This window comes from Penicillium bovifimosum (genome assembly GCF_028826915.1).
Source record: "Penicillium bovifimosum strain IBT 22155 chromosome Unknown utg000005l_segment0_segment0, whole genome shotgun sequence".
Lineage (NCBI taxonomy): Eukaryota > Fungi > Ascomycota > Eurotiomycetes > Eurotiales > Aspergillaceae > Penicillium > Penicillium bovifimosum.
In genome coordinates this window covers 3462321-3484552 of record NW_026622714.1, presented here as the reverse complement: position 1 = coordinate 3484552, position 22232 = coordinate 3462321, and the positions used below count along the sequence as shown (strand labels likewise).

General features: G+C 50.7%; 9 protein-coding genes across 9 annotated transcripts; 5 read left to right on the top strand and 4 right to left on the bottom strand.

Moving 5' to 3' along the window:
- Nucleotides 1–389: 389 nt before the first annotated feature.
- Nucleotides 390–695, bottom strand: N7515_006518 (uncharacterized protein; the record flags this gene model as incomplete). Its single annotated transcript, XM_056667262.1, has 2 exons — nt 390–536; nt 663–695. 2 exons carry the CDS (start codon nt 693–695, stop codon nt 390–392), a joined length of 180 nt encoding a protein of 59 aa, XP_056520858.1.
- Nucleotides 696–1062: 367 nt separating this feature from the next.
- Nucleotides 1063–3047, top strand: N7515_006517 (Zn(II)2Cys6 transcription factor; the record flags this gene model as incomplete). Its single annotated transcript, XM_056667261.1, has 3 exons — nt 1063–1597; nt 1642–2179; nt 2228–3047. The coding sequence occupies 3 exons, from the start codon at nt 1063–1065 to the stop codon at nt 3045–3047; spliced, it is 1893 nt and encodes a 630-aa protein (XP_056520857.1).
- A 1085-nt stretch (nt 3048–4132) lies between these two features.
- On the bottom strand, nt 4133–6642 carry N7515_006516 (PDPK1 family serine/threonine-protein kinase; the record flags this gene model as incomplete). The annotated part of the gene is made up of 2 exons (XM_056667260.1): nt 4133–4474; nt 4528–6642. The coding sequence occupies 2 exons, from the start codon at nt 6640–6642 to the stop codon at nt 4133–4135; spliced, it is 2457 nt and encodes an 818-aa protein (XP_056520856.1).
- Nucleotides 6643–7211: 569 nt separating this feature from the next.
- N7515_006515 (uncharacterized protein) lies at nt 7212–8034 on the top strand (the record flags this gene model as incomplete). Its single annotated transcript, XM_056667259.1, has 2 exons — nt 7212–7701; nt 7757–8034. The coding sequence occupies 2 exons, from the start codon at nt 7212–7214 to the stop codon at nt 8032–8034; spliced, it is 768 nt and encodes a 255-aa protein (XP_056520855.1).
- A 1560-nt stretch (nt 8035–9594) lies between these two features.
- N7515_006514 (protoporphyrinogen/coproporphyrinogen oxidase) lies at nt 9595–11456 on the bottom strand (the record flags this gene model as incomplete). The annotated part of the gene is made up of 5 exons (XM_056667258.1): nt 9595–10602; nt 10660–11010; nt 11065–11145; nt 11248–11317; nt 11374–11456. The coding sequence occupies 5 exons, from the start codon at nt 11454–11456 to the stop codon at nt 9595–9597; spliced, it is 1593 nt and encodes a 530-aa protein (XP_056520854.1).
- A 2559-nt stretch (nt 11457–14015) lies between these two features.
- glfB (uncharacterized protein) lies at nt 14016–15384 on the top strand (the record flags this gene model as incomplete). Its single annotated transcript, XM_056667257.1, has 4 exons — nt 14016–14143; nt 14199–14266; nt 14323–14954; nt 15016–15384. 4 exons carry the CDS (start codon nt 14016–14018, stop codon nt 15382–15384), a joined length of 1197 nt encoding a protein of 398 aa, XP_056520853.1.
- A 1189-nt stretch (nt 15385–16573) lies between these two features.
- N7515_006512 (uncharacterized protein) lies at nt 16574–17680 on the top strand (the record flags this gene model as incomplete). Its single annotated transcript, XM_056667256.1, has 1 exon — nt 16574–17680. The coding sequence occupies one exon, from the start codon at nt 16574–16576 to the stop codon at nt 17678–17680; it is 1107 nt and encodes a 368-aa protein (XP_056520852.1).
- Nucleotides 17681–18563: 883 nt separating this feature from the next.
- On the top strand, nt 18564–18950 carry N7515_006511 (uncharacterized protein; the record flags this gene model as incomplete). The annotated part of the gene is made up of 1 exon (XM_056667255.1): nt 18564–18950. The coding sequence occupies one exon, from the start codon at nt 18564–18566 to the stop codon at nt 18948–18950; it is 387 nt and encodes a 128-aa protein (XP_056520851.1).
- Nucleotides 18951–19694: 744 nt separating this feature from the next.
- N7515_006510 (transcription factor TFIIIB subunit BRF1) lies at nt 19695–21902 on the bottom strand (the record flags this gene model as incomplete). The annotated part of the gene is made up of 1 exon (XM_056667254.1): nt 19695–21902. The coding sequence occupies one exon, from the start codon at nt 21900–21902 to the stop codon at nt 19695–19697; it is 2208 nt and encodes a 735-aa protein (XP_056520850.1).
- Between the last annotated feature and the right edge of the window lie 330 nt (nt 21903–22232).

Sequence of the window (22232 nt, the reverse complement as noted above, 5' to 3'; positions counted from 1 at the left end):
TGTCCGACTGGATCCATATATATGCCACAGTGATAATCTCCCAGCCCGATTGCATGAGAATACAGCTGAGAATAGTAGAAAAGGCAAGTCCTGAAATCATGTTCATTCTGCGGATGAAACAGGAGATGCAGCTCATGGAGCGCGAAAATGCATCTCGCTGTGTACCCGGCATCGACATAAGCACGCAGAGGAATTCCAAAGTCATAGATCGAAAGCAAAAACTCCAAATTTCATATTTCATGGGGGTATCATCGGTCTCCTTATCAAACAAGCGCCATATGTATCAATACTTTTTCCGAGTATTTCCCTTTATCTGGTCCCTCAACTCTTCCGTGAAATGGCTGAGGAACTTTTTGTACTCGAAGTCTGAACAAAACAAATCAGTCATGCTATTCCGCCGAGATGGTTGCCGCAAGCATACCTTGGCCTTCGAGTTTAGTGCCTCCTTGCTCTTCCGGAGGCACTCCGTGCCTGATATGTTGAACTTTCTGGTGAACTCGACCCACCATGCGATGAAAGATCGGACTTCGAAGGAGCTGCATCAAGGTTAGGATACGAACTTTATCTATGTCGGCAAGTGTCGGGGCAACGTACTCGATAGGTGAGCCAGACCTGGGAAAAGCATTAGAGAAGAACGGCAGTGGCGAAGCGGAAACACTTACCTCCACACTCCGGAATAAGATATTCAAGACCATCTTGGCGTTTGTTCAGTATCCTCGATGAATTCCAGCAGCAACTGGTTAGATAGAATTCGCAGATGGAGAGTTGGAGTAGCCTGGGCTTCCGTGGAGTCTGGAGGAAGGTCTCGATCGACAAGATTTTCTTAGTCAGCCCTCCCCCGCGTTAGAAGCTTTCCGCGGCTTCTAAATCGCGGAGCCTCCCATGACGACTTCTAAGTCATTTGATTTCGACAGAGCTCCTAAACGACTAGCGATGGTCGTGTGGCTTTGTCAACATCCCTTGAGACTTGACCATAGCTGACGATGGCGAGTGGCACCGATCAACTAGTGGCTCGGTTCTTTGCTATCCAGTTCTGAAACTACGATTTTCAACGCCCGGAGAATGACAAAAGGTTGTTATACTTGTCGACGACGTCGCATCATTTGCGACAATGGCCAGCCCACCTGTCGGAAATGTCGAGATGCGGGGAAAGAATGCTTGGGGTACCAAAAACCGCTGGTTTGGGTCAAGGGTGGTGTGGCTAGTCGAGGAAAGATGATGGGGCGCAGCTTTGAGGATGTGGGAAAACCTTCAAGCAAGCCAACAAGCCAGGAAGCTACTGTGATGCACGATTCTACTGCGGCGAGCGGTGGATTCGGCCTTGTCGCTGAATCCTCCTCCGATACCGAATGGCACAGTTCAGGGAACCAGCTTAGTCCAGAGACCGATGCCTGGGCCTTCGAAGCGGAAACGCCATTGATGGAGACGGTATCTGCGCAGATGGAATTCAACCCACCCGAGGAACAGGACACCGCAGTTATTCACATTCCTCGAGCCACTCCCGCTCAACACACCGACTATACTCCAACACCATGGGGACTGGTTGATCCACTTCTTAAAGATCTCAGCCAATTCTCGAGGTACTACATACATCACTGTAAGAATCCCGCTATGTATTACATGAGATTACGCTGACAATAGCTGGTAAAGATAACCAATATATGGTCAACGACTTTGCACTGTACTCTCAACACAAGAATCCCTTTCGAGATCTTACCGCACTGGTCAACCAGGCTCCGGTTCTCGCCAATGGCATCACCGCGCTTGGAGCTCTTCATTGCTCCCTTTTATCTGACTCAGACTCGTCCGTCCTTCCATGGTCATCCGGCAACCTAGCCTTGGAGGATTCAAACTTGTCGGCAGAGGAGATCGAAGGCATTGTTGCGCCGGCAAGTAATCGGAATCCCACCTCGCAGGCATATCAGCATTTTTTGGAGTTCAAGCAGCGTGCCCTTCGCCAATTGTCTGTCGATCTTCAAAATCCTGCCATGCAGAACGATGGCAGGACTCTAGCCGCTATAGTCTTGCTTGCATTCCTAGACCTGATTGAATCCGGCAGCGGCGCCTGGAGTTATCATATCGAGGGCGCGAAGAAGCTCCTCAAAAGCCGACCTGAAAAGACCATGGGTTCAGGAATACTCGACGATCTGGATGCCTTTGCCCTCGACGGATGTATAATGTAAGTTGGATTTCCCCTGATCAAAAATATCCTCTGCTAACCATACAGAATGGAAATCATGGGCTCAACACTAGCACGTCCAGGCGCGCTCTCCAAGCCCTTCTACTCCACATCCATGGACCCATCGATCCTAAAACGCCTCGAAGAAAACTCCTGGGTCGGCTGTCCCGCCTATCTCCTCGAAGTAATCTTCTACGTCCACGCCCTCTGGTATCCAGACTCCGAAGTCTTACCCACCATCCCCCAACCGACCATCAACCCAACCCCAATCCACCCAGGCCAATCCCTGACCCTCCACTCCTTCAGCAGCCTCCTGCAAGGAATCCGCAACTTCGACCCAATATCCTGGAGCCAAGAAATGCAAAAGGTCTACTTCATTCCAACCCTCGAATACCGCCTCGCCCTAGCAACCTCCTACCAAGACGCCGTCTACCTCTACACAAGCCGCGTCCTCTCCCGTCCAAGAAAGGGCTTCTCACCCCCCTGGACAGACGTCGGCCTTCCCCCCGACCACAGACTCATCGCGACAAACCTCATCGCCCAGATCTGTCTCATCCCGCCCTCAGACCCGCACTTCAAGTGTCTTATTTGGCCTACTTTCATCGCTGGTGCGGAGTGTCGTCCCTCGCAGCGCGCTTTGATTCTTGAGAAGCTTGGTGAGCTCTATGAGGCTCTGACTAGTGTCAATGTGCGTAATGCTGCCTGGGTTCTGCGCTTGATGTGGAAGAAGCAGGATTTGAAACGAAGTGAACGTGGAGAAGTTCCTAATGAACAGACTAAAAGGGGCTGTGATAATGATGATTATGATGTTGAGTTCGATTGGATTGAGGAGTTGGATCATTCGCGGCTTGACTGGTTGTTTATTTGAGTCGAATGGATGTAATGGAGATGCACATGTGCCTTTTTACGAATGATGTTTGTATCATACAATTACCTATGTCTACGTTTATAAATGTGATTACTTGACTTAACTCGCAGAGGTATCTGACTCTTGTTGATTCGATTGATTCCAAAACATGTATGGAGAGTTGTCGAGATCGAGGTTGATGCGCATTCAGATCGGGTATATATCATTTCTCGGCCTAGGGCAGCAAGAGAGAACACCAGAGACAATGGGGCGGGAAGTGTATGGCAAGAGATGAGATGAAAATGCCGTACAATGTGCAGAGGGAAAGTCGCAATGAAAGTGATGACAGATCCATTCAAGATGCCACCTGATTGAAAAGACCCGAGAAACGCTGATATAAGGAAGGTAGGTAGTTTTGACCAGGAATACCCAAAGGACCCGGATGTAGACACGACAGACAGAATGAACACAAGAAAACAGACGCATTATACGCCTTGACTTGACTTGACTTTAGTATTTACCTAACACAATCAATAGTCAGTCTTGAAAGGGAAACCCTAGAAGCAGAACAGGAAGGAGAAGAGAAGAATTCAAGCGAAAAAGTCTCAATGTTGTGATGCTTCAGGCCAAATCAGGGATATATAACACCGGACGACATAGAAAAGGGACAGGGAAAGAGGATCTCTGGAAAACAGGCGATGAGACAATGAGGCAATAGAAAGAGTCAAAAGAGTATACGCATGCTTTCCTTTCCAAATTCTAAATGCAAGAAACATGCTTCCCAACGAAGAACATGAACAAATTGAAGAATACGCTCGTCTCTGAAATATGCAAAAGGTGAATGACCAATGTGCTGGGATGAAATGCCAGCCTTTTGCGAATGACCGTGCATGGAAGAGAGAAAGGGGAGGGTAGAGAGCTGGGGGATGATGGGATGGCTGATGGTGGCGGTGGTGCATATGCGATGAGATGGCGAGATGCGAGGTAAGGCAGGACAGTGTAGTACAGTAAATGGTAGTCGAGATGATGCCGATGACAGTTGAAAGGACAGGTTTAGCATGGTTGAACGGATGGAATGCGAGTTGCAAGTCGGTTTGTTGGTGTCACTAGAACACCGCAGCGAGACCATTCTTTGAATGACGCTTGCTGAATCGTTTCCTTCCTTTTGTTGACTCGTTGTCACCCTGCTGTTTCACTAAGTGGTTTCGACCCGATGGTGGGGGCCCTTTGTCGTCTTTCTGCATCTCGGAGGTGCGGTCCAGTGTATTGGCGGGACTAGGGAAGCCAGAAGAATGGAAAGCATCGTCGGAGAACCCTGCACTTTGCTGCTGTGCTGCCATCTCCCGGGACCTGTCTAATGCGTCCAGCCATTCTTGAACCTGAACCGCCGTAGCCCCAATGTTGCTAGACGACGGCTTGGGGTCCTCGAAAACGAAGTGTTTTTCTCTCTGTGAATTGCATTAGATGTGGTATCTTTACTGATGAAGCGTGAAAGACATACCGTATCAATAATCCAAGATGACATCCCTTTGGAATCAGTCGTACTCCGGTAGGTCGTTCCTGGAGCGAGTAGAGGGATCTCGAGCTTAATCTTTTTATCGTCACCACCTGACGCGGCTAGGATGACACGTGCAGATGATGTGACCATCACCAACCGTTGCCGTTTCTTTGTAGCGCTTCCTGAGAAGAACCGAGAGAATTTCCGAGGAGCTTCGAATTCGCCGCTGCTATTCTTCGACGTCGGGCTGTGTGTGGCAGCAGAAGACAATACAACCAAATTACCCAATTTCAAGATCCGCTCGTTAGATTTGCTCAGGACTGGCGACCATTCGATATCCAGTTGACTCGGCGGTGGTAGCTCAGTCACCACCCGGGGAAGGTGACGCGAACTGGCATTTGGTGCGTTAGAGGGAGCAGTCGAGACGACCGGAGGTGCGCTCTCCCCATTTCCGTTATCGTTGAGTTTGATGGGCTCGCGTGCGGGGGGAACATAGGCCTTCAAACGGGGGGCCTTCTGATTCCAGAGATCTGGACCCCATGTGATGCCGTCAAAGAACTCGTGGTTTTTGATGTGTTCAATCGGGAGACGCCGAGTGGGATCTAGAACGAGAAGACGCTCGACAAGGTCACGGGCGACGGCAGGGAAGCCAATGGGGAACTCGTAGTCCAATGCCACGATTTTCTGGAATGTCATGTACTCATTTCCAGCTTTGAACGGGGGACGACCGGCCAAAAGCTGGTAGATGATGCAACCAAAAGCCCAGAGATCACTAGCTTTGCAAGCATTCTTATCTGTCAACAGCTCCGGGCTGACGTACTCCGCTGTGCCGACAAAAGAGCTAGCCCGCTCTTCCTTCGTAAGCTCGGCCGAGTCCAGGGGAAGAATGCCATTTGAACTGGGATCCATTCGTGGAGTCTTGAGGATCTTCGCCGTGCCGAAATCGGTGATCTTGACATGCATACTGCTGTCGAGCAACACATTTTCCGGCTTGAGATCTCGATGTATAACGCCGCGCTTGTGCATGTAATCTATTGTGTCAAGAATCTGGGCGCCGTAGAACTTCGTACACTCCTCGTCGAAGGTGGTCATCCGTTTCAGAACACCCAGTAGTTCTCCCCCTTTGCACAAGTCCAGTACGAAATAAAGTGACTGTTCATCCTGGAAAGTATAATATAGTCGGACAATGCCAGGGTGCTCAGTCAGGCGGTTGAGGGTATCCTTCTCGATGTTCACGTATTTCACTTTCCGTTCTTTGATGATGTGTCGTTTATCAAGGATCTTAATTGCGTATTCCTTCAGAGTCTGTCGGTCCGTTGCGAAGACAACCGTACTGTAAGAGCCTTCACCGAGTGTATTCCCGAACGAAAAATCCCGGACTCCCTTCTTGATATAGCGAGACACAGTCTGGCCGTTAGCATCCACCTCCTGTCTCACAGAGACCGCGGCACCCCGTTCTTGCCATTCTTCACTACTCGCCAGTGGGCCGTTTTCCGCCATGTAAGATGTGCGCGGCATCTGCGATGTCCCGCCAGCTCTTGCTTGTGCTCGAGACGATTGACGCATCGGCGCCGGAGCATTCCCTGAGATGTGCGCTGTCCGGTAAGACCGGTCGCTGTGGGAGTTGTCGCGCGCCGGAACACCGGCATGCAATGCCGACGCACCTCCTCGCGTATCTAATCGTGCCTGGGAGGTAGATGTAGACGAAGCACCGGAATCGGTTCGAATGCGGTATGTATTGTCACGAGGGAGGACTGAATTTGCCGAACCGTTCGCGTATATGGAGGAAAGGGGTCGGTTGGGATTCGGAGGCGTTGAGAGGGGAGCTGAGTATGCCTGGTAGGAGCCTGATTGCTGTGCTTGTGACTCAAAAGAGGATTGATTAAACGAAGCTTGGCGATCGTCTGGTGCAGGGGCTTCGTAGGGTGCAGGAGGAAAGGCAGATGGATCGTCGTAGGATGTGGAATTTTGTGTTGATACCGAACCGTTCGGGAATCCGAACGGGCTGGAGCCTGGTGACGGCACAACGGTCGCATCATCTGGCGGCAGAGGTGAATCGTCTGGATTGGCTATCCGAAGCCCCCCCAGAGATTGGGATAAACTGAGGTCGCCGTTCATGGCAGTGTTTTCGAGGGGGGTTGTTGGAGGGGGAGATGTGGCAGTGAGCGGAGATGAAGTGTCGTTGATTCGGCTTCAGGGGAAAGTAGTGTCGAATGGAACAAACCACAAAACACAGGCTATGACGATAGAAAACACTGCGGATGCATGATCCGAGGGAAGGTGAGAGGAAGCAGAGTTGTAAGAGTCGGAGAGAGAGGGGGGAGAAGGGATCAACAGGAGGCTCCGTAGAATTTGGGTCTAGTGTCGAGGGGCTGAGTCTGACAAGTGACAACTATTAATATTTCCCACGCGAGGAATATTGCAGAGAAGGCAGATATATTGGAGATGTCGGTCATGAAGATCTCTGATTTGTCCAGTTTCGAGATCCTTAGGGGATTGGCATAATCATACAGCATATGGAGACAAACATTTCTAACCATCTCAAGGATGTGATACCACGGCTCATCCCAGTCGAGCTTTCTTAAACACGCCCTTGCCTCTGTTAGAATATGACGTCTATGGCCAGGCCGCCAGAGCTATCCTTCTCGTAACTCTTCATAACACGCTCACTATACTTGAGGGAAAACATGATCAGACGAGCTCCAACAATCATTGTCCTGGACCAAAATGATGTTGATTCTCATCTTGAGCGGATCTATCTCCGTGATAGCTTGACCACCAGCTTCGAACAGTTACGTCTAAATGAGAATGAGGGCTTCGATCTACTAGCCCATCTCCCCATGAGCTCGGGTGTTTCGTCAGACCCATCAGAGGATATCGAGGAATCAGGCCTGGGCCAGGGAGGATGCTCCCGTTACGAAGATGCATCTTCATCTAAATATAAAAGCTGTGCTTCCATCGATGGAAATCCACCTACTTCCGTGATCAAGTCATGCCTCAGATCCCCCGATATGCGCCAGCAACAGTCCTCGTCCTCGCAAAACGCAGTTTCCTCCGAGGTATACCCATGTCGACCAGATCGGTTTGTTGACCCAGCACGACTAAAGGTGAAATTCGCCTTATCATCGCAAGCGTTCCAACATAAAGGGTCTTCTCACTCACCCGAAGGAGAAACAGGTATGTCAAGCTAGGACGGAACCTCGGTTCCATCTAACAGACCATTCCTGCTCAGATCCTCGTGGAAACAACGACCAGGCTGGCCACATTGACGCTATCGGGCCACCACCCGTGGCCATTGACTCTTCATCTTCCACGCCACAGATCTCATTCTTGTCATGTGCTGTGTCGTCGAGTCCGTCTACCGCAAAACTGCCACTCCCACTCCCACACCGGGACCTAACCTTAGCGCCGGCAACTGACGAGGCAATGGTGGCCGAGCGGACGGTCTCACCAGCTAGCATCGGCGGGGACCGCGGATCTCACGCTAAACTCGTCACGGAGCTGGATTGAGGGATCGTGGATCGAAGCTTGAAATTAGTACCTTTATCCTTGCAGTCTCCGGCTTGACTTCGCCACAGGCTGTTTCCGACGGAGCTCCTATCGATCTTGTGCCTTTGTATTAGCCCCGGATGGCCTTACTTCTGTATAGATAACTAGCATGATGCTCAGGTATAATATTCTAATACCCCAACCTGTCTCATTGCGCCTCTCGCCAAAGCAGTTCCAGGCCACACAAAGACAACGAAAATAACCCCAAACTCGCGGTCCGGTCCACAATGTCTCACGTTAAAGTGCAAAAGAAGCAATCTAGAATGCCCATAGACATCCCCAACTGAAACAACTGAAATGACGACCAAAATCTATCAATAGCTCAGTGGATCAAAACCACACACCAGCCCACCTCCAGATCTGACGCGTCTGGGGGCCGAACACATCTGACATCGGACAACCTATCGGCCGTATATTCAATCTCTACATGTACGTCACCGTGCATCAAATACCATCTCTCCCTGGAACAAATATAGTTTCCCCCAAGGCCTGCAAGACATCCATCCGCATTCCACGTTGTACAATTGCCCATCCCGATTACCGAAAAGACTGGTTCACGGTTTCTCTCGCGTGTTTTTGGCCCGGGGATCCACTACCGCTACGCCACCGCATGAAGTAGCCTCGAACTAGCCTCGAACTGCATCTCCCGGGTTTCTTCCGTGGTTAATGGCGTCGAACTCGGGAGTTACCGGTGTATTAGCCTTTTCAGATTTCAGGGACGGTACAGGGGCGTTTGCTTCTCGTTTAGATGGACTTAAGTGTTTAGGATGGGCTTCACATCGCTTGGAGAGCCTCTTGCGGTGTGGGTTTGTGATCGGCCTGAGTAGGGATCTGCGTTTGTGGCGAGTGTAACTTGAGGGGGCGAGGGAGGGGTGGGGATGTGAGATGGATGGGATGGGATTGACAGTGCCCATGAAATACTTCTGGGTGAGAATTGCCATACGGCGTAGTCAGATATTTTCCAAGCCCTTTACACAGTGGCTTGACTGGATTTTCACTTTTCAGGGCTTCTGTTGAGTACTAGGGAACAAGTCACGTGCTGATTGTTGACAACGCCTTCCATGGTACCAACGGAAGATTCCGAGGAACGCCTCTTACTTTCCAGAAGAATACGATACATCCATGGATGTATGGAGACTGATATATACTCTACCGTTTACAATGGGAATATGAAGATGTTCATCCGTCAATTGAGTCAGTTCATATTGAGCAATTGCGCAAGTCAAGGCAGTCTAATATAGTATATCAAGAGCAAGTCCCGGCTCCTCATCGAAGCTGGGAAGAACAAAGATGGTGAGGGTTAGATGTGGTTAAGTAACAAGATGAAACGCCAAAGATCGATCGATAGTCTTCCAAATGCCGCTTCAAATGCTCCCTCGTTGTATAAATTTTTTCCATAACGGTATGAGCTCGTTCAGTTGTATCAAAAAAGTGGAAAAGGAACAAAAAAGGAAAGAGTCCTTCACTTCGTAAATAGTGATGGGACACAAGTTAAACAAATTAGAGAGAAAATGGGATTATCTACTGCTTCTTGGCGAAAATTTGGGCACCGTCGACGAGGCGGCGCTCGGTGTTCTGGCGACCGTTGACGAAGTCGGGGTAGTTGAGGGTCAACTCAACAGCACCGTTGACAATGTTGTCAACAGCCTCGACACCGAGCATGAAGGAGTGATCCTGGTTGCCGACCTCGTAGCGCCAGCTGCCGAAACGGCCACGGGACCAGATACCCTTCTCCTGAAGCTTGGGCAGGATCTGGGTGAGGGCACCCTCGCGCTCCAAGCTGGGGGTGGGGTAACCGTGGTCGAAGCGACGGTGGTAGGTGGAGACGATCTCATCACCGGGCTGGAGCATCTCGGTGTTGACGAGACCTTGGATGGAGTCGGCAAGGAGGGTCTCGTGGTTGACGGGCTTCATGGAAGACTCGGAAACCTCCAGCATGACGGACCAGTAGGGACCCTCCTTGGCCTCGGTGCTCTTGGGCTTGGAGCCATCGGCGAGCTGGAGAGTGGGCAGCTTCTTGGAGGCTTCAGGCTGGTTGTGAGGAGAGTAGTTGGAGAAGATGGTGGCACGGTAGAAGGGACAGTCATCCTCGGGGAAGTACAGCCAGCACTTGTCACCAATGCGCTCGGGGCGGGCACCACGGATACCAACACCAATGACGTGAGTGGAGGAGTAGAAGAGCTGCTTGGTGAGGGGCATGAGCTCAGCGTCGTTCATAGCCTCAGCGAGGTAGTCGACGGCCATGGTGGAGACCAGCTTCTTGTAACCAATGGTGGTGCCATCGGCAAGGGTGACGGTCTTGTTGTAGGCGTTGACCTTCTGGACGCGGTTGTTGGGGCCGTAGCGAGTGTTCTCCTTGGGGAGGGTGTTGGCAACGGCAATCCAGATACCACCGGTACCATCGCGGGCGGGGAAACGGAAGGTAGCGTTGGGACCCCAGTTACCGGCGGTCTTGTTGAGGATGACGTTGGTGGTCACGGCCTTGACGTTGGGGGCAGCGACACGCTCACCGAGCCAAGCGCATTGCATCTATAAATAGGTATAAGCTTTTGGTTCATTTTTTTTCGGGGAAGTGGTCAAATTTACCTTGGTGGTGGGAACAGCCCAGACCTTGTAGTTGTAGGGTCTCATGAAGAGATCGGCGATACCAGTACCCATCATGCGGACAATCCACTCGTCGAAATTCTTGGGCTTGGTGTTGGCAACGCGCGCCTCGAGGGCAGCATCGATCATGCCGTCAATGCATTTCACCTGCTCTTCCTTGGGCAACATGGAGATGTTGTTCTGGAAGGGGTAGGGGACCCATTGCTCCTGGCAGCGAACGTAGGAAATACGCTCGTGGGTGTACCAGTCATCCTCCTTAGGAAGGGCCTCGTCGATGCAGTCGTCGAAGTACTTATAGTGGGAGAAAATAACGTGACCGCCGACATCGTACAGCTGTGAACCAGGTCAGCGGTGTGGTCATCAACGACCAGACCAGGCGCAACTTACGAAACCTTCGGGGGTAACATCAGTGGAAGCCAGACCACCGGGGACCTCGTTCTCGTCGACAATCAACCATGAAGGGCCGTTCTGTATCATCAATTAGTTTTTCTTGAGTTCACTCGTATACCCCTCCCCCTTTTTTTTTCTGTGCCCCTCCCAGAGCAACATTCGATGATGGAAAGAACTCACAATCTGATTCAAACGCTTGGCGGCACCCAAACCAGTAGGTCCAGCACCAATGACGAGAACGTCAACAGAACTGTGGAAGGACTTGTTAGAGGTGGTGTTGACACCGACGAGTTGTTGAATCCTTACATGTCGGGGTGGGTCATTCTGCCTTGTAGGAGATCCTGGAAGCTGGGAACTCGTTTGAATGTCTTACGGGCGACGTTCAGCATAGAAGCACGGCTGCAGGAGTCTGCAGATAAATCAAAGGGAATGGAGGGATAATAAAGGGTAAAGAAGCGGAGAAACCCAAGAAGAATAATAAAGTGGGAGGACAACGTGACGAGCCAAGCTAAGGTACCTGGACGCACCTGGTTCTGTGGGTTGACGGACCCGGTGGAGTCGGCGTGCCTGTTTCAGCTTTACCGATTCGTACTGTTTGTATTGATGCGGCAGATAACGATTCGATTTTACAGTAGATTCTTTTTTTTTTCTTTTTTCTTCTTTTTATGGAGTTAATTTCCCATGGTCTTCCTAATTTCTAAGGCGAATCTAGATTTCCGCTCAATCGAGGCCCTCCATGGATATTCAATGTTGTACGGAGTACATAGTAGAGCACAGCAACACAATTTACTCAGGGGGAGTGCCAAGTTCTGCTGGTAAGTGAATAAGAACGCGTAAGGTCATCACACCGTCTGAGAAACCCAACAATTGAACATATCACATTGGATGTACAGCCGTTATTGGCCTGAAGCTTATCATGAAACCTCCAAAAGCAGGGACTTGGAGTGCATTGAATCTTCGCATGCGGGTGAGTCGAGATTGGAATTTCCTTGGCGGGCATTTGGCAATAAACAGCGCCCCCGTTTGGAATGCTTCTATCATATCAATCCCCATCTCGGAACATTCGATACTTTGGAAGAGGAAAAAATAGAAAAGGCGGCGATATGGATAGGGGCAAACATTGTATCTCGATCCAATGCGGTTGGACTAAAAACGCCACCGATGTAGGTACCGACAAGCTGTTGGTTATGGTTAGATTACTGCGCACGATGACTAGGATTGGTTTGTATGGATCTCCCTCGAAAGTGATGATGGAACATGGAGCTAGTGTCTCCTACCTCGAGGTTCGAGATCGCACGTTAGCATTAGTACTACTGTGGCACAGTACATAGCATCAACTTTACCATGAGTACGTCTCAAGTACAGGCAGCCTACGGAGTAGATACAGTATGTGTAACGTATACACAGTACTTCGATGCATCGAAGCCGATACAAGAGATCCATCTCAATGGGGGAAAAATTCATATGAGAGATGACACTGAACCCTCCCGGATCAATATCCGCAGTTGATCATCCCATCTGGCGGTCTCGAGGAGAGAACGGGGATTGCGAAACTTCATGGGACAAGCGTCCGGTCCCACTGATTGTCACTCCCAAGAGAGTAATGCAGCGAGGATCCTTTTTCAAAGCAACAGATCTTGCCATTGATCGGCCCTTGGAAGGAAAATCTTCTCGAACAACCAGGAAACCGTGGCAGTTACCTCTTTGGAACACCAGTCTCTAAACTCGCGTTAATACCCAAAGCTTGGGGGCCCTATCCCCCCACTGGTCCAAGCACAATGTATGTTGTACTTGTACGTGTGGGGGGGATATCACTACCGACTACCGAGAAGTAGTCCCTGATGGCATCACACACAGCCTCAGCAAAGCGGATCGCCGCATTCTCCACCCGTAAGGGACCAGAAGGACCAGAGGGTCACTGAACGCGGGTCTTGGTGGGTCTTGGCTCACAGCTGCTTGCGTAATGCTCTTAATTTGGATCTGCGCTGTTTTGGGTGTAGTATTATTTCAAGCCAATGGCGTAGGACATTCCGAGTCTGTCAGTGTTCACGTTCATCTGATGGATGTTGAGATTGCACTTGTGTGTGGGAATTGGAACATTGCATGGTTGAAATTAAGAATAAGAGTGCAATTAAGATCATGTGGATCCACATCTGGGGATATGTGATTGGTGAGTCTATCAGGCCAGAGAGAGGAGATTCGCCCCGAGCAACCCATGGGCCATGGCCGTTTGGCCAAAGGGCACTGTCAAGTTTAAAAAAAGGAAGGAAGAGAGGCTGTTTGGGGAATGAGTCTGAGTCTACTGCAGTACTGCAGTGTTGGAGATTACAATACATACGGGTTTGGGTATAACGAGCATACCGAAAGTTACCCACTACGTCAGAGAATTGACAAATGGCCGGCGCTGAATCCGTCCCCAGTGTACGAAAAGAGTACAGGTGGCCTTAGCAGAAGATGTAACAGTAATTTTCAATACCAATGTTCATACCCGCCTCTTCCCCCAATCTTACTTTTCTGTTTGCGGCGAGTGGATCTGTCCAAGATTTGTTGTGCTGTTCCTGTCGTGTCTGGTCCTGTCTGTCCTGTCTGTTTTCATGAGACGGTTCTCTTCTCTCTTTATGCAGTAATTTCCCTTAACTCCATCCTGAACTGAACTTAACCACCTTTGGTGCCGATAAAAAAAAATTACATCCGAAGTACGTACCCCATTCCATCCCTTCAACCTTCATCATCATTTCTTCATCTACACACTCGTTTCTATTGATTTTATGGTCCAACTCTTGTCGCCCTCTTTAACCTCAGGAGCAATTTAGTGATCGCTATCCCTAATTTCGCTGATATCGCCAACTTCCCCCGTGGCTTCCTCCGCATTTAATCAAGGAAGCCTGTCCCGGCCACAACCTTTCGAATTCAAGCGCTTCTTATCTGATCAATCTCGAAACTTTACAATGAGTGAAGGCGAGAAGGTCCGCGCCTCTGGCGAGACTCCCCGGGAGCAGTCTTTGCCTACTGTGAACCCCGCTGCGGAGAAGGGAGAGCAGCCCAGTTCTGCATTCCACCCCGCGGTTTATGTGACGTGAGTAGCATCAAGAAGGGTCTTGATTTGACCGCATCACTGATAATCTCGACAGTGCCTGGATCTCTTTGAGTTCCACCGTTATTTTGTTTAACAAGTACCTCCTCGACTACGCCAACTTCCGTACGTTTGACCAGAGATGCAACACGAGGAAACGAACACTAACCGTTTGCAAATAGGCTTCCCTATCATTCTTACAACATGGCACTTGACCTTCGCTACCATTATGACCCAAATCCTCGCTCGCACTACCAACCTCCTCGATGGCCGCAAGAAGGTCAAGATGACCGGCCGTGTTTACCTCCGCGCAATCGTCCCTATCGGTGTCATGTTCAGTTTGAGCTTGATTTGCGGGAACATGACCTACCTTTACCTCAGTGTTGCTTTCATCCAAATGCTCAAGGCCACCACACCGGTGGCCGTCCTGCTCGCTACCTGGGGTATGGGTATGGCTCCGGCCAATATGAAGGTTTTGGCCAACGTCTCTATCATTGTGGTTGGTGTGGTCATCGCCTCCTTTGGTGAAATCAAATTCAACATGGTCGGTTTCTTGTTCCAGCTTGGTGGTATTGTCTTCGAGGCCACCCGTCTGGTCATGGTTCAGGGCCTGCTCAGCTCCGCCGACTTCAAGATGGACCCTATGGTTTCCTTGTACTACTTCGCTCCCATCTGTGCTGTCATGAATGGTGCTGTTGCTTTGTTCCTGGAATTCCCCCGTGTCACCATGGACCACGTGTACTCCGTTGGTGTCGGGATTCTCGTTCTCAACGCGGTTGTGGCCTTCCTTCTCAACGTCTCCGTCGTTTTCTTGGTATGTGTCTCCGGAACTTCAAACTTCACCTCAAAAGAGATATCGCTAATACTCCACACAGATTGGGAAAACTTCCTCCTTGGTCATGACCCTCTGCGGTGTCCTCAAGGATATTCTGCTGGTTGCTGCCTCTATGTTTTTGTGGCAGACTCCTGTCACCGGCCTTCAGTTCTTCGGTTACTCCATCGCCTTAATAGGTCTTGTCTGGTACAAGCTCGGCGGTGACAAGATGCGCGAGTACACCTCTTCCGCTGGGCGTGCCTGGGCCGAGTATGGTAACACTCGCCCTGCTCAGCGCAAGTTTGTTGTCTTTGGTGCCGCAGCTCTCATGTTCTTCCTCTTTGTTGGATCTATGGCTCCCAGCTATGCCAATGACTCCGTTGACCGTGTCAAAGGCTACCTCGGTGGTGCCACCGCTGGTAATGCTTAAATATATCCACCACAGCCCTGAGTCTTCGCACATCCTATAAACTAGGATACTGGGCCTTCGACCCATCGCTAGGAGATACAATTTCAATTTTGAATATTGTGGGTCGAGATCAGAGTGCAAGTGGTTAAGTGCAGGCACATTTGCGGCGTCCAGTCTTTCCCTCTCTCGGAACCACGCAGAGACCGCTGCTTGTGCTTTGTTCTTCCTCCAAGTCCCTGCGGTGCGATGGGTATGGCTTTTTTTGGTTGTCCCATCACCCATGCTTTTTTCCAGCCCCATTCCGTGATGTATACAGTGACATGAATTTGGTGTTGCAGGCGGTGTACCCTTTTCCCCCTGTTTTCTGCGAACGTGATTTGACGTTAGATTTGCACGAGCCCTGGTGTCGGTTTACTTCGGACTTGGCTTTATGTCTTGGCCTTTTTTTTTCTACCATTCTTGTTTTTATAGTACCCCAATAGACTTGAAAGAATCAAAGTTTACCTGTGACCCTGTGGCCGCATGATGCATCCCATACTGCGAATGTGAACAGTGAAAGGATATCACGGATACCACGTGATTCCCTCTTGCTTAGGTTTCACGTGATCTGGTGACAAATTTAACTGTGATTGGATGAGAGCGACCACAGCACGTGATTCTCTTATTCAGTGAAGGGGCACTACGCCCACTTCGACGGACCACATATCCGCGTCAGGCATAGGCCAATGGCTTCGGGGCTGGACCCATCCACTTTGACTCCACCTGAGGCGTTTTGGCTGCAGGGGCCAATGATGCTCTTTCACCGTATCTGTATTAATACCGTTATGGCCGATCGGATAGCTGCATTTAGCTGGTAACGTACCGTTTAGCTCGGTACCTCCGCATTTCGCGCATCGATCCATTCACTTCTTCAGATCGCTCTTTCCTGTCTCACTCTCTTACCCTCTCAACTCTCCTACTTGACTTTGTTCTTCCCTCTTTGCTCTCTCTCTCTCTCTCTCTTCTCACAATTCTTTCTCTCCTCCCTCTCCTCACCAGTTCTTTCTCCTTTCATTTATATATCTTCCTTTTTCCTTTATCTTTCTATATCCCATCTTCAGCCCTACTTCCGCTGTTTCTCCACAGGTGGTTGAAGCTTCTCGTGTCTTACTCACCTAACCTAACAGAACAGTTCCCTTTGTCTTGGATTTAAGACAATATCGAGTGCACGATGTGTCCAATGATTCTCAATCGCCTCTCCGACGGCCCGGCAACGGTCCTCTCCCCTTCCCAGGAACACGCCTTCGCTCAGTTCCCGTCTCAGTCATCCATTGACTCTCCAGGGACCTTCAACGGCTACCCCGCAAGTTCAAACGTCGTCTTTGGCAGCAACAGCTCTGCGCAGCCTTCTCCATCAAGCTTCGACGCCTCATCTACACCCGTGCCTCCCAGGCCCTCCCGCAAGAGGTCTCGTGATGAAGCCCATTGTGAAGAGGTTGTTGCGCCTAGTACACTTCCAGCCCCCCAGGCGCCCAAACCTAAAGTCGAGCCCATATATGGAGAAGGCATGATTCTTCTGAACCCACAGACTGGCTTGGCACTGTCTGCCGAGAGCCAGACCGGTACATGGTATGAACAAGAATCCGAGCTGAGACAGGCTGCTGCTGCGCCTGTTGCGTCGCGTTCGAATGCACTGCGCTCCGACATTGGGGAAGTTAGCCGCAAGTCTCAACGCCTCGATCAATCTGCACCAGGTCTAGATGATATTGCGCTCTCCTCGATCCGCCAGCGTCTGAACGGTTCCGGCGCCAGTGACCAGCATCGTGGTCTCAACACTGGGCCCGCTCCGCCTGCCGAGCCGTTAATCGACGATGCTACCCGTCTCCTGGGTATTGGCTGGCAGCGCATTAACGCCGATGATGACATGGCTCCTGCTATTCGCGGTTGGGCCAAGTACATCGACAATCAGTATTCAGCCCACCTGCGTGACTCGCAAATACTCATCAAAAGCCGTGCTCTGAACGCCTATCTTGTGGCTGCCACTCCGCACTCTGGGGTTTCGCCTGCCTTCTACCTCTTTACCGAAGACCTTACGCAAGGTCAGCTTGTGGCTTCTTCCTGGGAGCAATGCCTCCAAAATTTACGCAGCTCTCCAATTGTCTTCGAGGGCGCCGTCCCACTCGCAGCCACCGACCGACCTGACGCGCAACCAGCCTCGTTCAACACCACGGACACTAGCGTACCACTTCTCCAACAAGCCCTTGCCAGCAATCCGCAGACTTCGAGCTTTGATGGACTGAGCGGAGGCGTAGAAACGGGAATGGAGATTGACTCCTGATTTCTCCAAAGCATGCATTCGATTCCGTTCATCCCTGTGTGATCCGACATCGAGCCGATCCGCCATCGAACCCTGACTTCCGACCAATCCGCATGTCGCATTCGGACATTTTTCGGCCGTCACTTTCTTTCGATTCTCTTTTTGGAATTATTTTTTGGTTTTTTTCACTATCGCCTATTTAGTTATGCCACTCACACGCCTGACTGACCCAGTCCGACACAATTCGGTTCTTTCTCATCAGCCGGTTGATGGGTTGGGTATCTCGCCTATTTACGTTTCTGCTGGGGAAAAATGCTGGCGTAATCTGGGTCTTCAAGTATTTGCTGCATGTTTTGGACGAACTTTATTTATTTACGACTATCTCCGCATTCAATCAGATAAAGAAATTCAAACTGCTTCGGTGCTTTATGTAGCTTGTAATTGAGTGTGTTCTCCAGGCGTTGAAGAACCGATGTCACGTGATATAAATAAAAGAAACAGGAAGCTTCATAACAAACCCATGACAATTGTTAATCACCACTGGTAGTGCAGCATATTACTTTGTATGTGGCTTGATTGCCCTTTACCAAAGAAATTCCGTCATAGGTATCCAATGTTTGGTTGGTGCGCAAGGAAACTACGGTTCACCCAAGCACTTCTATATGAAAGCATCATCTCTTCGTCTTCTACCAGACTATCTTACTACTCCCACACATGCCTTAAAGCTTCTGGAAGGTTAAAAATGAAGTTGTAAGTATAAAGTGAGCCTTCCTACCTTAACCTACCAATATCACTATCTTTCAGCTTCTATCTACCCTTCTCTCGACCTCCATAGGTAATCCAATACTCAACCTACCTACACTGTTGACTGTACTTCAAGCGGGACACCAGAAACAGAACCACCATGACGTCCGACCTGGAGAGCGGCTCCTGGTCCGACATTGAAGACAGCCTGGACGACCTAAAGATATCTGCTACACCGTCGACTCCTGATTACAATATGTCTAAAGACATAGAAGTGGACGACTCCCCAGCCAAGTACACTATCAAAAGAATCAAAGAACTCGAAACAACCGTCAGGGCCCTTCAGCACCGCGTCGAAGCCCTAGAGTCAGTACAAGAAAGCTCTACAAAGCGCGAGGACCCCCCGATCAGTGGCGAGGAACCCCCATCAGTCGCGAAGCAGTCCTTGAGGCATGGTCCAAGTGTCCTTTTCCCCCGTCGCGGGGTGGCAAATGCGAAGTTCCAATTTATGAAGGCGACATCCACGCTGATATTCAGGCAATCGTAGCCAAGGCAAAGACTGACCCGGCTACCGCCGAGCGATGGAAGACTGCCATTTTCGACCGGTATGGCCTTACTTGGGAACAAGACTACTGGGATTATTCTAGAAGGAATGGTGTTGCCTTTTTCGTTTCGAGGGAGATGGATCGTGTGTTTAACATCCGGGCCCATGTTCTTTATGGTTGGGGTTCTGGTCGCTCGGAGATGCTCGAGGTTTGTGATGACCTCATTCGGTCGTGGAGGGGCTGTGAAAAATTTGACAAAATGAGGTATAACAAGCTGTGTCGGCTTTATTATGCTTGAATTGTGGGGACTTTTTCCGTGGAAAGTGGGCTGATGCTGGGTTTTCCATGCTTTTATGAGATTTTTCCTCTACTGCAGACTCGGTACTTGAATATGGACTTGAATCGGGGGTAGGACTTGCTATTGAGTGGAATGAACAATGATCAGTATCGATATCAGGGGCTTCTAGTCGCCCGGAACAGCAAGATGCTTGTTTAGAGTAAATCGATGCGACTGAACATAGCGCAATTGCAGTATTAATGTTAAAATTCAATTCTCGAATCCCGATGCTAGCAGGGATTCATTCAGCACATGGTGGTATCATTTGAAAAGTCATAAGACCAAAAAAGAGGAAAAAAAAACCAAAAAACCAAGAAACCAAGGGTATGGTGACCGTATTCCAGTAACGCCCTGTATTCGCCCGAATTGACATGATATGAGCTCGACGGAGCTGCTAAGATCAAAATGCTCAGTCATCGTCGTCGCCGTACTCATAGTCACTCTCGTAGTTTCCTGCAAATGCGTCCTCGACGCCATCGTCCTTCTCGTCATCGTCATAATCATCCTCCTCGTCATCATCCTCTTCAGGATACAGACTGGCACCTCCGACGGGGCCGCCCTCGATCACGGCGGGCTGTGCGCCGTGGACGACAACCGGAGCAGTGGAAGGTGGGGTCGGAAGTGGGGCAGTAGAAGTAGGCCGGACCAATTTGGCACTCAAGGGAGTTGCCCGTTGGGATCGTGAAGCTGCCTGTGGCTCGACACTGGCGCTGCGTCGTGAAGCAACACTTTGGCTGCGGCTCGTGCTGCGGCTCATGCTCTGTGACTTTGTGTCTGTCGGTTCGCCGCCGTAAAGTGAGTCCAGGAGACCGTAGTTGATCTTTTTGCTGAATCCACGGTGCTCCAGCATGCGACGTGTCGCTTCAGCGGGTGTCGTGGCACGAGAGCTGCGGCCATCCTCGCCGTCACCCTCCAGATAGGTGACATCGCCGAGGCGGCCACGGCGGCGTTTGCGTGGTTTGCGAGGTGCACCTCCGTCGGTGGACTCTTCGAGCTCCCGCTTCAGCATCTTCGCTTGCTGTGTACGGAGATATTCCTTGTTTTCGGTGACCCAGATTGATTCCTTGATTTCGACCTCCGCAGGTGAGAGTAGACAATGCATGACTTCGGGATCATCTTCGAATTCAGCAGCATCGATTTCGGTGCTGTCAGAAACTGCCGGTCGCGGTGGGTTTCTGGTACCGACGCTCTCAATCAATTCGGATCCTTGAGCGAGCATTGAGCGCATTTCATCCTCCAATTCGGCCTCGGATGCGATCTGCGCGGCAGACGGCTCCGGGGTGGGTCGTCTCTTGCCCTTGCCTTTGTGGTGGACTGGCTCGTTCTGGATATCTTGGAGAACCTCATCCACTGCTTTGGAGACCACGGATGAACGTCTGCCGTGACCATTAGCTGTCAAAGCCGGGTCGATCGGAAGATCAGGGATCGCAAAGCCATCAGCATCCACGCGGTGCGGCTGCGATGATTCTACTTCATTCTCGGTCGGTGAGTCATCTTCTTCGAGTTCTGCAGCAGTTTCGGGTAGATGCTTGCTCTGTCTTTTTCTACCTTCTCGCCCGCGACTGAAGGATGGAGGGTCGTGAGCGTTCTCTAGTTGAACTGAACGGAACTGATCAACGGTCAGTTCACCACTCTCGGTAGAACCAAACTCGGTCAAACGCTGGCTGATAGTAGTTTCAGTAACTTTGACGATGTAGACGACTTCACGAACGGTCCGGCGGAAGTTGTTCATGCGCGCGGCAAGAATCAGTGCCGCACCACAGAGACCAGCTGGTCGTCGACCGGTGGTCATCCAATCGCGGTTCATTCGTTGCACGATGCGAACTGCCTCGCCGGCCACTGCCATGAGAGATGGACCGAACTCCAACTGCTTGGCAAAACGATAAATTAGGCTCTCGGGGTCGATGGGGTTCATGAGGAAGACATTGCCACCCAGGCGAAGCTCCTCGAGAAGAGCCTTGTAGGTACGACCGAGCTTGAACACGTTGATCATTAACACATCAGCGAAGTCAATCAACATGACAGTGTTGCCGTTTTGACGACGGCAGGCGATGTACAAGCAGACCGCAGCCACAGTCTTGGTGCGGCGACCTTGGATAAAGTTCAGCCCAACGGCAAGTTTGAACACCTGACCAGCAGCCTTGGTTGCGCTTTCAGGGATAGTGAGAGCTCGGGAAAGTTGAGTCATGTAGCGATTTCCGGTTTGCTCAGTCATTTCTCGGCTCTCCATGGCGCCACCACGCTGAAAACCGGGGCCATAGCTGCGCACGTGCGTCTGATCTTCTCCGACGAAGGATCCCTGCACAACAGCTGCACCGGATGAGGATTCGCCGAACGTGACTTCAGACACGATGTTGGATTCACTGATGACTGTACCACAGCCCGAGCAGACCTTCACGCCTGCATCTTCGACGATATGCGGGGCAGGGCACCCTGGGTTAGGACAGTTTGAGGTTTTCGGGTGTGTTGTCGGGCGGGGTGGTTGGATACGCCCAATGGACGTTGGACGATTAATAGGAGTCGAGCTAGGAGGTTTGAGACTGGCCAGCCGTCCCACGGGAGCCCGGGGGCCGCGGGGAGGAGGGATTGGGCGCACGCCGGATCGGGGCGCCGACATTGTGAGTGAAGCGCAGAGTGGTAGATGATAGAGAGGTCGTAATCAAAACAGGAGCGCTCGGTGGAGGAACCGAGGTCCTCACAGCCTCAGTGTTGTGTTTTGTCTGAGCGTCACGCCGTTTTTTTTGGTCGTCGAGGTTATCAATCGTCACGAAAGTCGCGATAAGGATGAAAGTGGAAGTGCCCAGAGAAAAAAAAAGTATTCAACCAGCTTATGTAAGCGTCGTCGCGACCTCGGACCTTGGGAAGATTACTGCAGAGAGCTCTCAGAGACAGGGGTGAAGAAGTATGAAATCAGTCAGAGATAAGCCAGTAGGGTTCCTGGTCTTTC